General features: G+C 40.6%; 1 protein-coding gene across 3 annotated transcripts in view; it reads left to right on the top strand.

Moving 5' to 3' along the window:
- FRMD3 (FERM domain containing 3) overlaps window positions 1-19,045 on the top strand; it is a 305,527-nt gene that overhangs the window by 232,772 nt on the left and 53,710 nt on the right. For all 3 annotated transcript variants that reach the window (XM_010384033.2, XM_010384032.2, XM_030920311.1), the window contains 4 exons: window positions 11,084-11,171; window positions 12,801-12,889; window positions 14,235-14,298; window positions 15,155-15,243. In XM_010384033.2, coding sequence (XP_010382335.1) covers window positions 11,084-11,171; window positions 12,801-12,889; window positions 14,235-14,298; window positions 15,155-15,243 — 330 coding nt within the window. The remainder of the gene's footprint in view (window positions 1-11,083; window positions 11,172-12,800; window positions 12,890-14,234; window positions 14,299-15,154; window positions 15,244-19,045) is intronic.

Here is a 19,045-nt window from a genome sequence, read left to right as displayed (position 1 = left end):
CAGACCACCTCCCTCTCTCCTCCCATAGGTACACTCTTCTGAATTTTAGGTTGCTTATTCTCTTGTTTTGCTTTTATAAATTTACTTTATACATATGTATCAGTGAATGCTGTATTGCTTCAGTTTTGCCTATTTTCACTTTCATATAAATGGACTCACACTGTATTCTCATGTCTCATTTTTTTCCCTATGAACATTATATTTATGAGATTCTTCCACATTGATACATACAGCCATATGTCTTTATTTTCACTTCTGTATAATTACTTTTCTATCATCTGAACCTCCCATGTTTTATGTATCCATTCTCCTGTTGATGAACATTTGGGTTGCTTCCAGGTTTTTGCTATTGCAGACAGAGTTACTAGGGTTTATTGAATAATTCTCCTAAGGTGCATGTACAGGACTCCCTAGTGTAAGTACAAACCTAAGTGAGAACTTGCCAGAGTTTGCACTTTAACTTTTCTAGGAAATGGCAGTTTGGTTGCTCTACTTTGTGTTCACACCAACAAGTAGGTGAGAGTTCCCAGGGTTTCCAGTGACTTTTAACACATTAGTTTTGTTTTGCTCATTTTTGAAAGCCATAGAAATAGAATCATACAGTGTATATCCATTTATATATGGTATTTTAGTCTGTTTTGTCTTGCTATGACTGAATACCAGAGGCTAGGTAATTTATAAAGAAAATAAATTTATTTTTTACAGTTCTGGAGGCTTGGAAGTTTAAGGTCTAGGGACTGCATCTGGTGAGGGCCTTCATGCTGTTGGGAACTCTCTGCAGAGTCCTGAAGTGGTGCAAGGCAGCACATGAAGAGGGCATGAGCATGGCAAACTGAATCTATTCATGAAGGCAAAGTTAAAAGCCTCACCTCTTAATACTGTGACTTTGGGGATTAAGTTTCAACATGAGTTTTGGAGGGGGCAAATATTTGAACTGTAGCATTTGGCTTCTTTTATTCAATGTTATTTTTGTGATATTCATTCATCTCGTAGTGTGCAGCTTTAAGTCAGCAATTTTCATGCCTGTATAGTATTCCATTGCCTATTCATTTTACTGTTGATAGACATTTGAGTTGTTTTCTAGTTTTTGCTATTACAAATAACACTACTATGAAAATTCTATGTATTTCTTGGTGCAACATGCACTAATTTCTGTTGCATATACAACTATGAGTGGAATTGCTGTATTATAGGGTAAACATGTTCAACTTTAGTAGATAATGCTAAAGAGTTTTCCAGATTAGTTCTACGAAATTTCCACTAGAAGTATATGAGGGTTTCTTGTGCTGTACATTCTTACCAGTGCTTGCTTTTGTTAGTCTTTTTAATTGTAGCTACCAGATGGAGATGTTAGTGGTTTCTCGTAGTTTTAATTCGCATTTTCTAATAGCATAGATCATAGCTGACTAGATATAGGAGTATGTACCTCCTTCACAGAGAGGAACCAGAATAATAAGTAGATATATTTCTTTCTTTTTTTTTTTTTTTTTTGAGACGTAGTCTCGCTCTGTCACCCAGGCTGGAGTGCAGTGGCCAGATCTCAGCTCACTGCAAGCTCCGCCTCCCGGGTTCACGCCATTCTCCTGTCTCAGCCTCCCCAGTAGCTGGGACCACAGGCGCCCGCCACCTCACCCGGCTAGTTTTTTGTATTTTTTAGTAGAGACGGGGTTTCATCGGGTTAGCCAGGATGGTCTTGATCTCCTGACCTCATGATCCGCCCGTCTCAGCCTCCCAAAGTGCTGGGATTACAGGCTTGAGCCACCGCGCCCAGCCAAGTAGATATATTTCAAACAGATAGTCTAGGAGAGACTTCTGGGATTCACCAGAGAGGAGATGGGAAGCACTAGAAGTAACGAGAGGGTTCGAGGCAGCTTGCCCAGCCGGGAACTGACTAATAGTCAGGAGAGGTTCCTGGGCATGGGGAAACAGTAAGAAAGAAACCTCCAGGGATCAGCTTTTATGATCTTGGCTATGGGAGAAACTCTTGACCCATTAGGGCCTTGGGCCTGACATGTGGAACTGCCTAAGGATTGCACAGAGACATTCCTCCAGAAAGAGAACCCACATGGGATCCCACAGGCATCTGAGCCTACAGTGGCCTCAGCTGGGAAACATTTTGAGAGCCTAGATACTGGAGAGTTACAGACATTGTTGCTGCTGCTGAGCTGCTGCAAGGAGGATAGAGGAGAACAGATGCTCCTACACACCCTTAGGAGCATCCCTACTGCCTTGTTGTGAGATGCTGTTGAGACTGAGATGTGAGTGGACTGCACTCTCCACAGCTTCTTGTCCACACTGCTTGCCTGGGAGAGATCCCACCCTCTCTGTTCCCAGGCCCAAGGCACCATTTTGAGAGTTTAATGACGGACTGCCATTTGACTTTGGACTGTTTGGGTTGATGTGGTTGCAGTTGCCACCTGGCCAAGGAGGGATAGGGAAGCCAGGCTCTCCTCTCATATATAGGACAATACCTACCGCCCTGCTGTGAGACTGAGATGTGAGTGAGACTGAGATGTGAGTGGACCACACTCTCCACAGCTTCTTGTCCATACTTCCTGCCTGGGAAGGGCTCTGCTGTCCCTGATCATAAGTCTTAGGTGTCATGTAGAGAGTTTAACTCTGGGCTGCACTCCACCGTGAGCCGAGTTCAAGTTGTCATGGCTGCAACCACTGTCCACTTGAGGAGGGACAAGGCTCTCTTTTGCATACCCAGGACAATACCCACTGCCCTGCTAGGGGCTGCTGTGAGATAAAGACTCAAGTGGACCGAAACTCAAGAGGATATAACAATTCTAGATATATATGCTCCCCAAATCAGTGCACACCCATTCAAAAAACAAATATTACTAGACCTAAAGAAAGAGACAGACAGAAATACAATAATAGTGGGAAGGTCAACACCCCACTCACAGTACTAGACAGATCATCAAGACAGAATATTAACAAAGAAACATTGAACTGAAGTTGGACTTTAGACCCTGTAGACTTAGACATTTACAGAACATTCTACCCAATAGCTACAGGAAATACATTCTTTTCATCAGTACATGGAAAAATCTCCAAGATAGACCATATAGTAATCCACAGAAAATGTCTTAACAAATTTTTAAAAAATTGAAATTGTATTAAATGTCTTCCCAGACCACAGCAGAATAAAGCTAGAAATCCGTACCAAAAGGAATGCTTGAAACTATACAAATACATGGAAATTAAACAGCATACTCCTGAATGATCACTGGATCAATAAGGAAATTGAGACACATTTAAAAATTTTTTTGAAATTAATGAAAATGAAAACACAATATAACAAAACCTGTGGAATACGGCCAAAGCATTGCTGAGGGAAATTTATAGCATTAAACACCTACATCAAAAAAGTAGAAAGATCACTAACCTAACATCGTCCCTAAAGTAACTAGAAAAACAAGAACAAACAAAACACACACTTAGCAGAAGAAAAGAAATAACAAAGATCAGAGAAGAATGAAATGGAGACAAAAAATTACAAAAGATCAACCAAACAAAAAGTTGGTTCTTTTGTTTTTGAAAAAAGATAAACAAAATTGATAAACCATTATCTAGACTAACCAAGAAAAGGAGAAGATCCAAATAACTCAATCAGAAGTGAAAAAGGAGACATTACAACTGATACCACAGAAATACAAAAGATCATCAGGGACTGTTATGAACAGCTATATACTCACAAACCAGAAAAACTAGAGGAAATGAATAAATTTCAGCCTCACAAGATTGAACCAGGAAGAAATAAAACTTCTGAACTGGCCAATAATGAGTAGTGAGACTGAATCAGTAATAAAAACAAATCTCTCAACAACAATAACAACAACAATGACAACAACAAAAGAACAAAACAACATCCATCCAGGACCAGATGGATTCACAGCTGAATTCTAGAAAACATGCAAGGAAGAACTAATACCAATCTTCCTGAGACTGTTCTAAAAAATAGAAGATGAGAGACTTCTCCTTAACTCATTCTGCAAGGCCAGTATCACTCTGATACCCAAAACAGAGAAGGGCACAACAAAAAAGAAAATTACAGATAAATATCCCTGATGAACATAAATGCAAACATCTTCAACAAAATACTAGCAAATCAGATCCAACAACACATAAAAAGAAAATACATCATGATCAGGTGGGATTTATCCCAGGGAGGCAATGATGGTTCAACATACATAAATCCATAAATGTGATACATCACATACAGAATTAAGGACAAAAACCACATGATCACCTCAATAGGTGAAGAAAAAGTGTTTGATAAACTTCAGCATCTCTTCATGAGAAAATCCTCAACAACCCAGACATAGAAGGAACATACCTTAATATAATCAAACCAACATATGACAAACCCACAGCCAACATCACATTTAACAGGATAAAGTTCAAAGCATTCCCTCCAAGAACTGGAACAAGACAAAGATGGCCACTTTCATCACTCTTTTTCAACATAGTACTGGAGGTCCTTGCTAGAGCAATCAGGCTAGAGAAAGAAAAGACATCTAAGTTGGAAAAAAGGAAGTCAAATTATCCCTGTTGGGTGATGGTGTGGTTTCTATCTAGAAAACCCTAAAATCTCTACCAAAAGATTCCTAGATTTGATAAATGAATTTAGTAAATTTTCAGAATACAAAATATATATGCAGAAATTGTATTGGTACACTGTATTAGTCAATTTTCATGCTGCTGATAAAGACATATCCAAGACTGGGCAATTTATAAAAGAAAGAAGTTTATTGGACTTACAGTTCTACATTGCTTGGAAGGGTTCACAATTATGGTGGAAGGCAAGGAGGAGCAAGTCACATCTTACATAGGTGGCAGCAGGCAAAGAGAGAGCTTGTGCAGGGAAACTCTCGTTTTTAAAGCCGTCAGATCTCGTGTAACCCATTCACTATCACGAGAACAGCAAGGGAAAGACCTGCCCCCGTGATTCAATCATCTCCCACTGGGTTGCTCCCACAACACATGGTCACTTGAGGTCAGGAGTTCAAGACCAGCATGGCCAACATGGTGAAACCCCGTCTCTACTAAAAGTACAAAAACTAGCTGGACCTGGTGGCACATGCCTGTAATCCCAACTACTCAGGAGGCTGAGGCAGGAGAAACCCTTGAACCTGGGAGGCGGAGGTTGCAGTGAGCCAAGATCATGCCACTGCACCCCAGCCTGGGTGACAGAGCAAGACTCCATCTAAATAAATAAGTAAATAAATAGTCCTGGGAAATTTGATAGTTTCATGCAGAAGAGTGAAACTGGAGCAATACATCTCTCCATAAACAAAAATTAAGATGGATTAAAGACCTAAACATAAGACCTTGAACTATAAAAATCCTAGAAGAAAACCTAGGAAAAACTCTTCTGGACATTGGCCAAATAATTTGTAACCAATTCCTCTAACTAAAATGTAACAAAACAAAAACGGGCAAATGGGACTTAATTAAACTAAAATGCAACAAAACAAAAATGGGCAAATGGGACATAATTAAACTAAAAAGCTTCTGCACAGCAAAAGAAATAACAGAGTAAACAGACAACCTACAGAATGGGGAAAAAATACTTGCAAACTATGGGTCTGACAAAGGGCTAATATCTGGAATTTACATGGAACTTAAACAGCTCAACAAGAAAAAACAACCCCCCTTAAAAAACAAGCAAAGAACATGAAAAGCCATTTTTCAAAAGACATCCAAGTGGCCAAAAAATGCTCAACATCACTAAACATCAGAGAAGTGCAAATTAAAACCACAAAGAGAGACTACCTTACACCAGTCAGAAAGGCTATTATTAAAAAGTCAAAAAACAACAGATGTTTTCAAGGATGCAGAGAAAAGAAAACACTTATAACATGTTGGTAGGAATGTAAATTAAAACAATTTTGGGGGGGAACAGTGTGGAGATTTCTCAAAGAACTAAAAATAGAACTACTATTTGATCCAGCAATCTCACTATTTTCCCTTTGTGTATATGTATCTACCCAAAGGAAAAGAAATAATCATATCAAAAAGATACCAGCACTCATATGTTTATTACAGCACTATTCACAATGGCAAATATATGGAATCAGCTAAGTGTCCATCAATGGAGAACTGGACAAGGAAAATGTGATATATATATATATATATCACATTTATATATTTATATATTATTATATATACAATATTATTCCACATTATATATATATTCCATATAATATACAATAGTATTCCATGCTATATATATTATATATATACACACATTATATATAATATATATAGCATGGAATATTATTGATCCATAAAAAGAATGAAATCATGTCTTTTGCAGTAACATGGATAGAACCGGAGGCTATTATTCTTAATGAAATAACTCAGAAATAGAAAAGGCAAATACTGCGTGCTCTCGCTTGTAAGTAGGAACTAAATAGTGAATACACATGGGCATATAGAGGAGAGTAATAGACATTGGAAACCACAAGATATGGGATGGTGGGAGGAGGTGAGGGTTGAAAAATTACGTATTGGGTACAATGTTCACTATTTGGGTGATGGTTGCACTAAAAGCCTAGCTTTTACCACTATGCAGTATGTGCACATAGGAAATCACTTGTGCCTCCTAAATATGTAGAAAATAGACATTAAAAATTAAATAAAATAATTTACATATTCTTGATCATAAGAAGCTAAGCACATTTTCATGTAGTTATTGGTTACTTAGATGTCCTATTTGGTAAGTGCCTATTAAGTCTTTTGCCTATTGTGTGAGGTTGGGGGCGTGGTTACTGGTTTTGAAACACGTTTTGTTGCTCTTTATTGATTTACAGGAGTTTTAAAAATATTCCAGATAGGTGTCCTTCTTTGGTTACGTGTTGCTGACAGCTTTTCCCATACTGTAGCTTGCCTTTTTCCGCCCTGGCTGGTATCTCCTGATGAACAGAGGTCCTTGAGTTTAAGGGTTTGTCCTCAGGGGCTGTGTGGCACTGGTACCCTGCTGCCATCTGGGATTGGCTGTGATTGGAAATTAGATGCTCATCAGATTTAGGAAGGACAGGTAAGTGGTCAGAAAGAGACCACCTAGGCAAGGAAAAATTATTCACTTATCAAAGTGAACATCCAAATGATAACCTTCCACAATTGTCTTGTTCCTATATTGAATAGGGTATACTTTAAAAACAAACTTGAATTTTATGAATAGACAACATGTAGCTTTTAAAAAGGTGGTGACAGTTCAATGAATAGTGAGAATGGCTAGCTCTGTAGATCAGAGGAGTACTTATTAGTGGGTGGGAGAATGAGGGCCTTTCAAGTAAACTGGGAGGATCACCCCGGAGCAAAGCTGATTGCCCAAGGCTATGGGAGGCGCAGGGTTGCTTTGGCTCTGGTCCTGGTTCACTTTGGTCTTGGTCTGGGTCATTAGGGCGAAGTTCTGCATTGAGGGCCAGAAGAGTGGGTTGTTGCTTAGAGACATGCTGGGTATTTTGACTGCTTTGTCCCTAGTTGGGAAGGTGAGATGAGTATACAAATGAGTGTGTGTGTGTGTGTGTGTGTGTGTGTGTGTGTGTATGCATGAGAGAAAGAGAGCTCAATAATATGTGAATTCAATAATTTTTTTATTTTTATTTTTATTTATTTATTTATTTTTTAAGGCAGGATCTTTCTTGCTCTGCCACCCAGGCTGAAGGACAGTGGCATAATCATAGTGCACCACCATATCTGGCTAATTAAAAAAAATTTTTAGAAGAGACCTTGCTACATTGCCAGGCTTGTTTTGAACTTCTGAGCTCAAGTGATCCTCCCACCTTACCCTCCCAAAGTGTTGGGATAACAGGCATGAGCCACTGCACCCAGCCTGACTTCAATAATTTTCTGTATGGTTTATTTGTTGGTGGAGAGTAAGATATTACTTCAAAAACATAAGAGAGAGATGGAGAGAGAAATGCCATATGGATTAAGAAAACCTTCCAGAAATCTCTTTTCCCATCCCTGTCAATATAGTTGTTAATTTTCCTGAGTCCATTGTTACTTTATCAAAAGGAGAAAAATTATAATGACTATGTCTTGAAAAGAAAAGAATCGAAGAAATGGCCCGAGATAGTAATTGCTGGATCTAAAGGGCCCACAAGTACTAACTGGGATGAATACATAAAGATATTCTCTATGTACATATATCACAGTGAAATTTCAGAACACTAAAATGAATAAGGAAATCTTGAAAAGCTTTAGACTTTATTTTTCTAAAGCACAAATTTGACTTAATCCCTCAGAAGTACTCTGTAGATGGCTTTACAAACGATCTTTTCTATTAAAAGAAAACGGTGGCTGGGTGAGGGGGCTCATGCCTGTAATCCCAGCACTCTGGGAGGCTGAGGCAGGTGGGTTGCTTGAGGTCAGGACTTCAAGACCAGCCAGGCCAACATGGCGAAACCCCATCTCTACTAAAAACAAAAATTAACCAGGAGTGGTGGTGGGCGTCAGTAATCCCAGCTACTCGGGAGGCTGAGGCAGGAGAATCATTTGAACCCGGGAGGCAGAGGTTGCAATGAGCCGAGATCATGCCACTGCACTCCAACCTGGGCAACAGAGTGAGACTCTGTCTCCAAAAAAAAAAAAAAGAACAAAGAAAAGGTGGCATATATGGCAATCTTCCCTTCCTTCACTGAGTCCTTATGGATAACAGGAAAAGCATTAGAAAAGGAATAGAAGAAAATATCATTGTTGGATCAGAAATCCTGCAATATCTCTGGAAGACAGGAAACAGAAGGGATCCAGGCCAAACACAGACATAGAATAGCAGTGGTTCTGGGTGCTTCCAGGAATACACACAACAGCCAACACAGTGAGTGGGCAACTACATTTGAAGCAAGTGGACAACTTTGACCCCTCCCTCTGGTTGCTTTGTGCTGAGTCATGGGCAGCAGCAGGCTTAAGGGGAAGGTAACCTGTGTGTGTGCCTAGAATTAGAAGCTTTGGCCCCAAATCAAGTTACTGATACATGCTGCATTAGTCGTTCTTGCGTTGCTATAAAGAACTACCTGAGACTGGGCAATTAAGAGGTTTAATTGACTTACAGTACCACAGGCTGAACAGGAAGCATGACTGAAGAGGCCTCAGGAAACTTACAAACATGGCAGAAGGCAAAGAAGAAGGAGGCACATCTTATGTGGCTGGAGCCTGAGGAAGAGAGAGCAGGGGGAGGTGCTACACACTTGTAAACAACCAGATGTTGTAAGGACTCACTATCCCGAAAACAGCAAGGGAGAAATCTGCCCCCATGGTCCAATCACCTCCCACCAGGCCCCTTCTCCAACACTGGGGATTACAATTCGACATGAGATTTGGATGGGGACACAAATCCAAATCATATCACATGCTCTTCCACATGGCACATCCCACTCTTCCCTCAACCTCTGGAGGCTGATACGTCAAATACATCAAATACATCAAATACCTCTGGAGGCTGATACATCAAATACATCAAATATTATAAAAAAATATAATAGCAAATTCCTGCTATTCCAACAGGAATCGCCAAACACTTAAGGAAACATCAGCTCCATGAGTTAGAGACTCTGAGTCAGCACACAAAATGACCTTCACCAAGAAAGCAGCATTAATGCAGCCAACAAGATTGGACCTTAATAGAAATGAGTGGTACCCTCAGAGGGATAAGAGGAATTCATGATCATGAGCTGAGAACAGACTGCTGTTTCAAGATGCACATAGATATTACATTGGAAATGAAATATTTTGTTGATATGTTTAAAAAAAATCAATGAGAGAAGCAGCAGAATGTGCACAGCTGAAGAATAAATTAGCAGGCTGGATGTTTGAATTAAGAAATAATTCAGAGCATAGTACCAAAAGACAGAGATATAAAGAATGAAACAAAGATTAAAAGACATGGAAGATAGACCTAGGAGTTTCAAGACCCATTTATTAGGGCCTCTTAAAGGAGATAAGAGAGAGAGTGGTAGAGAGAGAGAGTGGTGGAGGTGGTGGGGAAGGGAAGAAAAGAATGAAATAGTCAAAGAAAGATATGCATTGTTGGATTAAAAGGATCTACCCTGTGCTGCTCATGATGAATAAATAAAGATGCTCCCTAGACATACCACAGTGACTTCAGACATCAGTGTAACTCCAGTGCACTAAAGGTAAAGAGATTGTGAAGGGCTCTAGGAAGAAAGTAGATGGGATACTGTTTTGATTTAGAGGCATGATGACTCTTTGCTATCTTGAGGGGGTGGGGAGGGCAATCCATCTCTGGGAAGGAAATTAAGTGGAGATAGATTTAATATTGTAATATAATTTTACATTTTGAAAATAAAATGAATTCCTGTTGTTTTCTTTAGCAAACTCTGCTTGGTTGCTAGAATTACATAATTATCTTTGGGGAGTGATTGAGATTCTATAAAATACATGTGGGATATTAATATTAGTCAAAGTGGGGTCTTTGAAATGTTGCATAATCTTTGTTTAGATGCTAGCCCTGAAAGGGCTTCAGGGTCATCTATATTTGTAGGCCTTTTTCTCCCTGAGGCTAAGACCTTGTTTACTACTTTGCAGGACAGAGCTAGGACTAGTGATTGAGATTTCCTTTGAAATCCAGAGTTCTCTGTGGGATGGTTGACAATTCTTTTGGCCCTGACAGCTCTGTTTAGGCTTGTTGATGAGGTAACAGGATTGTGCATTTTGTTTTCCCTGAGCAAGAAGGCATGCCATTTACCCTGGATAATGTTTTTAATTATCAGAAAGAACAGATGATGAGTTTTATTTCGTATTAAGATTGAATTTGCAAGGGCCTACTTATTGGTAACTTGATAACCTTGATTAACTGTACGGGTCACTGGAGTGCTCAGAGTGTGTATGGGTTTGTTATGGAACAGTTAGGTAGAGAACACAAGCTCGGGTTCCTTAGCAAAGGACTCCTTGTGGTGAGAAATAATGGTCAGTCTTACTGATTACTATTGATGTAAGGGTTTTTCTCCTTATTTGGCTTAGGCCGCCATACTTTACTGAATGAAGGGATTCCATGTTTCTATTCTTTTCCATTTTAACTTCCTTAACTTTTCTTGTGTGATTTTAGGGGGCAGAGCCCACCAGTTGCTGAATTTAACTTGCTCCTGAAAGCTCACACTTTGGAAACCTACGGGGTGGATCCTCACCCATGCAAGGTAACTGCCCCTCACAGCAGGTCACCATATAATGGTTGTTTTGCAAAATAAAAGAGAGAGTTTATCTGTGCACAGGCCTGGCAGAGCCTTGTTAAATCTTTCCCACAGCCTGGCCCACGGTCCCTCATTGGAAGGGACAACAGTGGGCTGCTGTTACCTGCTTTGGCAGCTGATTTTCTCCGTCGGAGTCTTCCAATTGGTCATTGATTGCTATGTGGTAGCCACATTTTCCTAAATTAACATCCATGGATTCACTCATTAAATAGATGGTTTGGCCCCTGAGGAGTTACAGGCTCCTGACACATTTACTTTCAAGGCCATTGCCAGCAAGAATGCAGTCTTTAAAAATGGGAAAGTGGAAGGAAAAAAAAGAAAGATTTCAAGTTGCATTTTGGCATTAGGAACACTCGTTTTTATTTTTTCCTTTACTCATGTTTGATAGTGTTTCTCTCAAGGATGGAACACAGACTACTTACATCAGAATCTCCTGGGCCTCCCCCCAGAGCAACTAAATCAGAATTCTGGGGGTACAACTGGGGAATCTGCCTCTTTAATCAAGTTCCCAAGGAGATACTTATGGATACATTTTCCATAAATGTTTCACTGAAGCAGTGTTCTTCTTTCCATCTGTTAGACTATGCATCAGCCAGACACTAGTCCTAATCCTAAACTAAGCATTTTATCAGTTAGGCTCTTAAAGATAAGTTCTGGAGTTTTAGTGGCATATTTCTTTACCCAGATTGGACTGCCTGATATTTGGTAAAGCGTTAGTCCTATAGGTCTCAGCTTGGGCTGCTCATTAGAAGCACCTGGAGCGCTTCATGAGCACCTGCTGGCCAGAACACATCCCACACCAATTATGTCAGGATCTGCCGGGGGCGGAGACCAGGCTCCCCAGGTGTTTGCAATGTGCAGCCAAGGCGGAGAGCCGGGGTTACTTGTCCATACTGGCATTTACATCCTCTTGTTCTGCCTACACAAATGTGTTGGAATATTTACCAGCAGCTCTTTCCTAGAATGGTATTAATCAGTTTATTCATTTTAGTGAATTGACTTTTATGCAGAAATTTGAACTCTATTTTATTTATTTCTTGGAGACTGACTTGATCTTTGTGTTGTTATTCCTTTGCCTTCACTGATCTATGAGATGCTTAGCTTTACTGGTCTAGGCTGGAAGCACAGTAAGCTTTTCTGGAGATATTTTTATACTGAAATTTCCAGAAATCCTGTGAGAGATTGAATCAAAATTCGATGCTCAGGGCTTTGGTTTCATCACGTTAGAGTGATAATGGCAACCAGGAACAGTTTGCTCACATTACAAAGCAGACCTAGAACACAGGCAGCCCCAGAAGACACTTGGAAGTAGACATAGTGATTTGGGACTAATTTGTATTTTTCCAGGAGGTTCCTAGAGGGCAGAAGGTCCACTCCTCAAAGGGAAAAGCTACATATTGCTGGACTTCACCCACTCTTTGAACAGCTTGCTCTTAGAAGTGCCATCTCAGAAACTTGCTTTATTGCTATAATCATTGGAATTAGTCTCAACCTAGGGTGAGGATGAATGAGTATGTTGGTTATCATTTATTTTATTTTCCTCAAACTAAACAGATTTTTCTATCTTTTTCCCAGGATTCAACAGGCACAACAACATTTTTAGGATTCACAGCTGCAGGCTTTGTGGTATTCCAGGGAAATAAGAGAATCCATTTGATAAAATGGTGAGTGCCTCTTTGGAAAACTGACTTTCCATTTTTCTTAATCTTGATTCCTCTGTCCCCTCCTTGGCTTCTTGGGCAAGTATCAGGTAGAATGCCTGGTGTTCATTTCCTGGCCTTGGAGCTTCATCATAAAGCGATGTAACATCTAGGTTGCCTTTGGTGGGGACTTGGAAATGCCAAGCTGAGGAGTCAACTTAGGAGGCGTGGGCTCAGGGACTCTGCCTTCGAAGAGAAGGTATCCAGTGTTTCCTCACCAGTAGCTTCTACGGCTGTGGCCAAGGGGGGCACACAGATGGGTCAGGGCAGGGTAAAGGTTTGAGTTCCCATGAGCAACTCAGGATCCACTCTCCCCAACTCACTTCTTTCCACTCTCCTCCTCTGTTGAATCCTGGGTGCAAACTTACCCTTTGTTATCCAGTGTATCCATGAAGATGCTTTTGGCAAAAGGTAGCAGGAATGTCTACTCATGATGGCTTACAAATAAGAGGACTAATCAGCCCACAAAGCAAATGTGGAGCAGTTCCATGGTCTGTTAACTTAAATGCCTGTTAACTTAAATGCCGGGAAGGATTTAGGTCTCTCTTTTTTTTTTTTTCCTCTGCCATCCTTGGGCAGGCGCCTTGGTCCTGAGGCTCCCACTCCTGAGACGGGCATGCATGCGACTGGCCTGCACATCTCCCCATGGCAACGCCCAGAGCCTGGAGGAGAGCAGCCCCTTCCATGTGTCTCCTTTTCAAACAAAGATAATTTTTCAGAAGCCCTGTAGGAGACTTCCTGTATATCTAATTGGACAGAATTGGGTCACATGTTTCTATTTAAACCAGTCTTTGCTGAAAAGAGTGGGAACTCCAATATATAAGAACACAGTTCTTTTGTAAACAGGGAAAACAGGAGTGAACATTTTGCAGTGCAGTGGATTTGCTTCTTGGAAATGGATGCAGAGGGAGGAGAAAGTCAGATACTGTGAATCCACGTCATTTCATTAACTGAATCTGAAATCAGCACATTCTTCCCACCTTGCTAAGTGGGCTGGGCAATTAATATTGTTCTGGTCACTAATGTTAACGAACACTAGAATTTCTTGGAAGAAAGATGCAGCCTGACTGTAAATAATAGAATAAATAATTCTGAGCTGTGTGCGGATCCTCTCTCGGGAAGAGAATTGCCGTATAATTTACTCAGGGCTTTTTCGCTGCCCATTAGACCTTCACCAATGATAAGATAATATCTTGTTTCACTGCAGTCTGCCTGGCGTTTTTGAGTCAGTCAGATTCCTATGGGAAACCCAGGTACCTTGGTTAGCTGCCACTTTTTTTCTTCTTACCCAGAGATTTTCTTTCCTTAGGCCAGATGTCTGCAAATTGAAGTTTGAAGGGAAGACATTTTATGTGATTGGCACCCAGAAGGAGGTCAGATACTGCTTTTTCTAACTGCCTGTTATTGTGTGTGCATGAGAGAGATTCAGGAATAAAATATGCCATTAGTATTATAGTCAACAAAGACCATGACTTTGAAGTGTTTGATGACAATGAAAGCTTATGCTGAAAATATTTTAGAGGCAAACAAATGAGTACTGGGTTTGTACATTGAGCAATAAAGTCAGTGAGCAATGCTGATTGTACACCCCTGTGTACAAAACAGACTGGGATAGACTTTGGAAATAAAAGATGGACCCTCTCCCTACCTCTTTTTGCCAAGATACAGACATATGAAACAAATATAGTTATAAAGCTAAATATCAACAACTAGTGCTCATTAGAGTGTTATGAACAGAGCCTATTCATCCAGAGAGTCTTAAAACAAGGGAGTTACTAGATATAGGTTGTGGGTTCACCAGGGAATGCATTTGTGGGGAGACCATTAACAAAATATTAAGCCTCAGAGCTAGCTCTAGAAATTTGCAAGTTTTCTTGTCATTAGTTGTCAACCCAAGTACTAGTTAGGCAAATATATTTTTAGGCTAATTCTAGTGTGACAGAGAGGTATATGATGCCTGGACTGTTGAAAAGCATTGTGAGGCTGATTTTGATCAGAAGCAGGTCCTAAATACATTAGTGATATCTGCAAAGGGTGAGGGAGGGGTAAATACCATGTTAATGACACCGTAAAGAACGCAGCAATATGTTAAGTTACTTCAAGTCTGTGTGATAGGAGACAGGACACAAAGAGGTAAGCACCTGAAAAACAAAACAAAACAAAAAAAACCCATGGAAAGTGTAAGTGGTGTTTTACATGCCTTTTCTTGTTTTGTTATTTTTTAATTAGAAAAAAGCCATGTTGGCATTCCATACTTCAACACCAGCTGCCTGCAAACATCTTTGGAAGTGTGGAGTGGAAAACCAGGCCTTTTATAAGTAAGTGGCTTTTATTCACTTAATTATAGCTTTTAAAAGCACCCATGGAATTCTTTATATTTTGCAAATGGCTGCATATTTATTTCTTTTAATACAGTTTTAAAAATTATATGTAAGTAAATTAAAATTTCGTGCATTGTTCCGGGTGACTCCCAGTGATTGTTGGCTTGTTGGCCTGAGCTCGATGTTGGATGCTTCCTATGGAATGGCTGTGGGCCACTGTGTGTGTGTGTGTGTGTGTGTGTGTGTGTTTGTGTGTGTATGTGTGTGCATTTCAAATAGCTGTTTCCACAAAATGTGTCACAGGATCAATTTTTGGTTGCCCTCCTCCCCCCACCCCCACAAAGCAGACCTTGAGATAGAGTTTGGTGTAAGTAGCTTATTTGGGATGTAATCAATGGACATACCAGTAGGGGAGTGGCGGGAGGGGGGTGAGATGGGGAAGCAACATAAGATGCATTATTGAGCAGGTCACTACCATGGACAATGGCTCAGACCTTCTTAGGAACTCTGGGACATGATGTAATATGCCTCACAGTTCTCCTGCCGATGGGCAAAGAGGTAGGGTTGTTTATCTACAAATTCCCCATGTATTTTGGTTGAAGGCTGCTTTGGGGGCTAGAATTAATACTCTCTGATATTTCTGGCTTACTCTGAGTATGGTTGGACGTGCTTTCACAACCAGAAACAGAGACCTCTGGCAGAGAGTCACCCGTGTTCATAGTAAGAAGGCTTCGGTGTATTGAAAACAGAGCTGAAGGTTTATGGGTGGAATGCTGTCAGAGTCTAGGATCATAGAAAGTAGGTGCTGGACAAGACTTCAGAAACCATCTGTAAAGCTCTTGGGTTTCAAAAGAAGTTCAGACTGAGGTCTGTCCATGGAGTTACACCTTCTCCTCTGAGAGACACTTGCTGACTGGAAAGGCAGTGGTAGTGGATGCAACTAAGAACCTAGTCCAGCCCTGCTCAGGCCATCAGCACTGTACACCCCTGGACCTCATCCAGGGGTCTCCCTGGATGACTGGGAGACTGGGAGGCTTTGATCAGTCTCCCTGCCCCTTACAGTGAGATTCTGTCTTACTGATTAGAGTCATCTCCCTGAAAATGCTCTCTCTGGGCTTTGGCTGATGAGGACCATCAGGAGAATGATGGCTTGGATAATGATTTTGAAACAAGTTTCAGCCACAGAATACTTTTCCTTAATCTGAAGTGTAGGAAAAGCCCAGTATGTAAAGGAGATGAAAAGAAAAGTTGTGGTGGTCGATGTGGCCTTGGTTGGGATTGGAGATTTCAGACTCTTTGTCCATTGTTCATGGCTCTTCAGGAGCTGGGGTGACCAGTTGTCCAGGTTGCCTATGCCTTTCCTAGGTTTAGCACTGACATCCCCATGTCCCAGGAAACCCGTCAGCCCTGGGAAAACCCAGGAGCATAATTTGAACACCACTGGGTGAGATGATGCACAAAATGCTGTACTGGGAATGACTGGGCAAGGTGATGTGTACCAGTAGACCTTGCTGTGACCACCACCACCTCAAGGTCTTTGTGTGCCTCCTGCATGTTTGGGAACTGATAAGGAAGGAGATCATTTGGCCTTTGGAAAATCTGCATGTCTAGAAGCTTTCACCCACATAAAGAGTTCAGAGAGGGAAACACAGAGGGTTTGACATTCTCAGTCTTTAGTTGGAGCCTTAGTGCTTTTTATTTTGTTTTAAAAAAAATTTTTTTAGTGGAAATCAAATTTACGTGCCATAAAATTTACCCTTTTAAAGTGTACAGTTTTGTGGTTTTTAGTGTAATTCACAAAGTGATATAGCCATTATCACTATCTAATTCCAGAACATTTTTATCCTTCACAAAATAAACCTTATGCCAATTAGCAGTCATTTCCCATTTCCTCCTCCACCCAGCCCCTGGCAACCACTAATCTGCTTTCAGTTTTTATGGATTTACCTATTATAAACATTGTGTATAAGTGGAATCATAAACGATGTGACCTTTTGTGCCTGTGTCACAGAATGTCTCCAAAGTTCACCCATATTATAGCATGTCTCAGTACTTGATTTCTTTTTATGATTGAATGATACTGCATTGTTTCGATAGACCACATTTGGTTTATCCATTCATCAGTTGATGCTCACTGGGGTTGTTCCCTCTTTTTAGCTACTATGAGTAATGCTGCTACGAGCATCGGATACAAGTTTTTGCACGGACCGTTCTCTTGGGCATATACCTAGAATGGAACTGCTGGATCATGGCGTAACCCTATATATTAGGTTTTAGAGGACCTGACACATGGTTTTCAGTGCCTAAGCTTTTGGAACTCTTCTGTTCTTTCTTGAATGAAACCATCTGTTTCCTGTCAAAGGATAACTTAGAGATGTTCAGTTAGTTATTTTCAGTGAATACTTTCTTGCATATGAGGGAATTAATAAATGGAGTGAAGAAACATGGCAAAAACAAGATCTATCATAACATAATTTTATTACAGAATTTTATATATCTGTACTATGTATCTGTACTGGATCTGATCTCTATTTTTTTAACCTGTGTTCATTATTTTTATTTAGGTTAAAGTCACATAACATAAAATTAATTATTTTAAAGTGTACAATTCAGTGGCAGAGTATGTTTAAAATGTTGTCCAACTATCATTTCTATTTCCAAATATTTTCATCAATGCCAAAAGGAAGCTATATACTCACTGAGGAGTTACTCTCCCTTGTTCCTTTCTCCAAGATTTCTATTGGATTGTAGATTTTTACATGCCAGCATGTCAGTTCTGTAATCAATTTGAACTCTCTGAGGGCAGGAACTAAGTTCTGCTTTTCTTTTTCTTTCCTGAAGATCTCAGGCATTGAAAACATGTTTACTAGCTCAGATTGATAAGGCATGGTTCCTGTCCTCAGGAGATTGTTATTTCATGTAAGAGACCAAGAGGCAAATGAACAACAACAACAAAAGCTAGAGAGGAATCCAGAGGAGAGGGTGAGTCTTGCTGCCAGGGGAGCTAGGAGGTAGAAGACCCTTTTAGCTAGGAGGAAGGCCATCCCAGCTCCGGTAGGGTACCACGGCAGGAACGTGGAGGATGCATTTTGCAAGACACGAGTGGCTACAAGGTTGGAGTAGAGGATAGATGAGGTAGAAAAAGAGGTGATCAGGGACCAGGAGGTCTTGGGGCCAGACACAGAGGGCTTGATCGGTGCAAAAGAGGCAACAGAGGTGCAATAGGTGTGGTTGATTGTTCTTTACATGCAGACAGGCCTATGGGAGGGGGTGATACAGGAGAACACCCAGCAGACAGGCCTTCCTTTAGAGGCACACGGCAAGTTTTGCTTGGAAGGACTTTGGCACAGCCTTGAAGATACTTTAGTGAAATCGCCGGGTCCATATCAAAGAATAACTTGGAGACATTCATTTGCTATTTCACGCACGTTACCATATGCAAGGAAGTCAGTTGGGAGACAGAGTTAAATAAAGGCAAAAACAAAACTGAGAGGAGAAAGGGAGAGAAAAACCCAGCAATCTGGGGAAATGTTTTACACATTTTGGGTAAGCAGATTAGCTGGCAGCTAGTAAGGAAGGTATTCTGATAATTTTATCATGAACTAGGTAGGTCAACTTGGCATGTTGGAGAAGTCCCTTCCAGTCACTTGTGGATGCTTTGGAAGACTTGAAGGGTTTAGCTGTGAGCACAAGTGACAAACTGTATACAGTTGACCAGTCTTTGCATTGGAACTTCGGCTATAGTTAACCAAGCTACCCTCCTCTTATTCGACTTCTAAACCTGAATGTTTATAGCGAC

The sequence above is a fragment of the Rhinopithecus roxellana genome, chromosome 16 (assembly GCF_007565055.1).
Source record: "Rhinopithecus roxellana isolate Shanxi Qingling chromosome 16, ASM756505v1, whole genome shotgun sequence".
Lineage (NCBI taxonomy): Eukaryota > Metazoa > Chordata > Mammalia > Primates > Cercopithecidae > Rhinopithecus > Rhinopithecus roxellana.
The sequence above is the reverse complement of the archived record's forward strand: the minus strand, read 5'-3'. Positions and strand labels throughout refer to the sequence as shown.